The sequence below is a fragment of the Sinocyclocheilus grahami genome, unplaced genomic scaffold (genome assembly GCF_001515645.1).
Source record: "Sinocyclocheilus grahami isolate Dianchi unplaced genomic scaffold, SAMN03320097.WGS_v1.1 scaffold73.1, whole genome shotgun sequence".
Classification (NCBI taxonomy): Eukaryota; Metazoa; Chordata; class Actinopteri; order Cypriniformes; family Cyprinidae; genus Sinocyclocheilus; species Sinocyclocheilus grahami.
The window spans coordinates 268,109-271,534 of NW_015505252.1; the positions used below are offsets into that span (position 1 = coordinate 268,109).

Consider the following 3,426-nt stretch of genomic DNA (forward strand, 5'->3'; position numbering starts at 1 on the left):
TTATTCTCTTACCATCTCCATCCATGTCATCATCGCATGCATCTCCGAGGCCATCGGAATCGGTGTCTCTCTGGTCTGGGTTATCCACTCGGATACAGTTGTCACATGCATCACCATGGCTGTCTTTATCACTGTTCCGTTGATTTATATTTGGTGTCAACCAGCAGTTATCCTAAAATCCATACATATACACAGGAAAAAAAGTTTACTTCATAACCAGAGATAGAAAAGCAAGAGTAAGAGATTTTTAAAGGAATTAGTGTGAGATTCTGCAGTGCATATAAACAACCATGCCACGATTGTGTGCATTTACCTGCTCATTCAGTATTCCATCTCCATCTGCATCTGGGTCACATGCATCGCCTTTCCCGTTGCCATCTGCGTCCTCTTGTCCCGAGTTTGGAACGGTAATACAGTTATCCTGGTATTGAGGAAAACAATCTGAATCGGCTCTCCCAGAGACAGGCAACTGATGTCACCGCAATATCGATTGCATTGTTGCCATAGTTACCTTTCTGCAGGTTGGGTCTCGGCAGCGCAGCTTCTCGTCAGGGTACCCGTCGATGTCAGTGTCTTTACCGCAGAGATAACCATTGCCAGCCCATCCAATGCCACACTAGTACACAAATACACCATGAGAATTTGCGCTTGAGCATAATGTCTTTTTTCCAGCCCATGTTTAAATGTGTGTGCCTCAAAAGGGTACCTGGCATGTGATGGTGCCATCTCTTTCCTCTATGCACTTCGCATTGGGGTCGCAAGGGTTCTGTAGGCGGTTTCCGCAGCTTTTCTCTGGCTTACAACCTCTAATCTGGTCACCTGTAAATCCGGTCTTACATCGGCCACATTGATATGATCCCTATACAAGGTAGCACACATTTTGAGGCACTATTCTTTTGCATTGCATTTCTGAGTGACACATAATGGCACATCGCATCATAGAGATGCATTGTGAACAAGTCATTTCTCACCACAGAATTCACACAGATGGAGTTAGGGGTGCATCCTCCATTATCTGGTCCTTTACACTCATCAATATCATCACACGCCTAAAGAAAATATAGGAATTAGGAGATAAATGACCTTTCAGTCTTTTAATCATTGGCTGTGCATCAGAATTCCAGTGGTCATTTTTTGAACTGCCTAAACTTTTCTTTACAACATATGACCTGCACACAGTGGTGCTGGGGAATTAGGAGATAAATGACCTTTCAGTCTTTTAATCATTGGCTGTTCATCAGAATTCCAGTGGTCATTTTTTGAACTGCCATATGACGTGCACACAGTGGTGCTGAGGATAATGCTGCAGCTTGATGCTTCACTTTGCATAAAGTTTAATGCATTAGGGAACTCTGCCACAAAAGGGCCCCAAGTCATCAGTGACGTACCTGCTTGTGCGTTTGTGCATAAGCCACGCCAACACCCTCCAGTGGTTTGCCAGTGAATCCAAGAGGACATGCCTCACAGCGGAAACCTGGAGCCATGTTCACACACCTCACGCCAGGGAAGCAGGGATTAAACTGGCACTGCAATAGAATGACATTTATTCAACCCAGAGCTTGAATTCTGGCTCATGGTCCTTTCCTCTCCCATTGTTTCCAGTCTATACTGTCCTATTAAAATAAGGAACTGCAGGTTTCATCTTGATCAGCTTGAAAAAAATTTTCAATCCCACGCATCATTACAAAATTTTATGAGCAACATTTTGATCATTCGATCTTTCTCAGGCTATACCACGTACCTCATTAACGTCGTCACAGCTGTATCCATCTCCAGTGTATCCATCAGGGCATGGACCGCACTCCACCCCCTCAGCTGTTTCTATACACATGTCATCACGGAAACACACTCCAGGAGTGCACTTTGGTTTCACCACCTCCGTTCCGCCCAGCCCTAGAATTAACCAATCGTATTTAGCATTTATGGTGTGGTTGGAAACATTCATGATACGTCTGTAATTGAACACTCCGTGATTGCACTCCGGCTTCAAATCTGCTTCAGCTTTGGTGACTTTGAAGTCATGACTGGAGTATTTGTTTGAGACGTTTCCGTGGATATTTGTGGACACTGATAAATGTCTTGTTTGGGTTTCTTATCTGGATATCTACAGCTACAAACTCATGCATATCACGCATGTCTTGCTCATCATAATGTCTTACCACAGGCCTGGCACTCAGAGATGGTGTTTCTGAGGAAAGATGTTTCCTTCACCTGTAAACATGCGTGCAAACACAAAAAATCTTTGTAAATAAGGGATGGTGGAAATTAAGAACATTAAACAAAAGAGTAATTGTCAGGAAGGCTTTACCTGCTGAATAAGAACATCTTTAAGCTCATTAATGACCTTTGTCAGCTCCAGCATCTGATTTGTAAGCTGTTTCGTGTTAAGCCCTTTATAAACAACAAAAATGCAGATCTTATCATTTTAGCGGATAAACAATTTATTCACATTTTCTCTCTTTCTTCATCTCTTCCTTTGGAATCTGTTCCTTAAAGGTGCACTCAGTAATTAAGCAGATTTTCTGACTCTCATCTTGGATGGAAAACATTTGCTGATGCCACTGGAAAATGCATTATTTGTAAACAAACCCCTAGCAACCAATCAGAACACCCTAGCAGCACCCTGGCAACCACCAATAACTCTCTAGCATTGTGGTGGCAGATTTGCACATGCACCACTCATGTTGTCTTCAGAAAATGTACAAATTACCTAAAGTCTGTACGGAGTCGCTCTGATGAGTGTGGCAGTCCTGCAGCGATGCAACATTTTCCATTGAATCACCATATGCCAGTTTGAGCTCCTCCAACTCCTCCTACCAATCAGAACAGAAAGAGCTCAGTGGGGAGTTTATGTTAGTGTATTAGTGCATGCAATGAAAACCTCCAAATATATCTCTCAGCATGTGAGTGTATAGCTATTAAATATGTTGTATACTTGTGCTTTCCCCTGCATAGTTTTGAGCTCCACTCCCTGGTGATTGTTTAGGCCATTAAACACAGCTGGTAAATCTCTCAGCGTCTCCACCAGCCTGCAGTCCAGGTGGAGCTCCACCCCGGGCACTGGTAACACCCCCTGATTGTGCGGGAAGCCACCTGGTTGGCCCACCTCCAGTCCCTTCAGATGGAAGAGCAGGCGATGCTTCTCACCATCAGCCAGTTTCAGGTTGTTGAAGGTGACAGTACTCATCCTACCATCTCTGCGCAGGTATCGTAAAGTAGCTAGAGAGAGAGATATTGTGAGTTTCTATATTTTGTCTGATAGTTTTTATCCATTACCTGAATATTTCTGTCATTCTTAGAGATTAAAACTTGTTTTCAGGTCAAAGTGAGTTGCACATTTTTATAGTAAATGACAAAAGCAAATGAAGCCCATATCAAATATTTAATCATAACTCTTACAGTCACTCTTCATGAACTGAAAAATCT

General features: G+C 43.0%; 1 protein-coding gene across 3 annotated transcripts in view; it reads right to left on the reverse strand.

The window, feature by feature from the left end:
* The window catches only part of thbs4b (thrombospondin 4b), a 10,839-nt gene that overhangs the window by 4,587 nt on the left and 2,826 nt on the right, over positions 1-3,426 (reverse strand). Inside the window, exons 3-13 of one of the 3 annotated variants that reach the window (XM_016272729.1) lie at positions 2,936-3,219; positions 2,711-2,813; positions 2,309-2,391; positions 2,160-2,211; positions 1,742-1,893; positions 1,389-1,526; positions 972-1,049; positions 707-859; positions 512-616; positions 314-421; positions 13-172 (exon numbers count right to left, since the gene is read on the reverse strand). In XM_016272729.1, the coding sequence (XP_016128215.1) occupies positions 13-172; positions 314-421; positions 512-616; positions 707-859; positions 972-1,049; positions 1,389-1,526; positions 1,742-1,893; positions 2,160-2,211; positions 2,309-2,391; positions 2,711-2,813; positions 2,936-3,219 (1,416 nt within the window). The remainder of the gene's footprint in view (positions 1-12; positions 173-313; positions 422-511; positions 617-706; positions 860-971; positions 1,050-1,388; positions 1,527-1,741; positions 1,894-2,159; positions 2,212-2,308; positions 2,392-2,710; positions 2,814-2,935; positions 3,220-3,426) is intronic. The other 2 variants (XM_016272727.1, XM_016272728.1) reach the window with 2 other exon arrangements.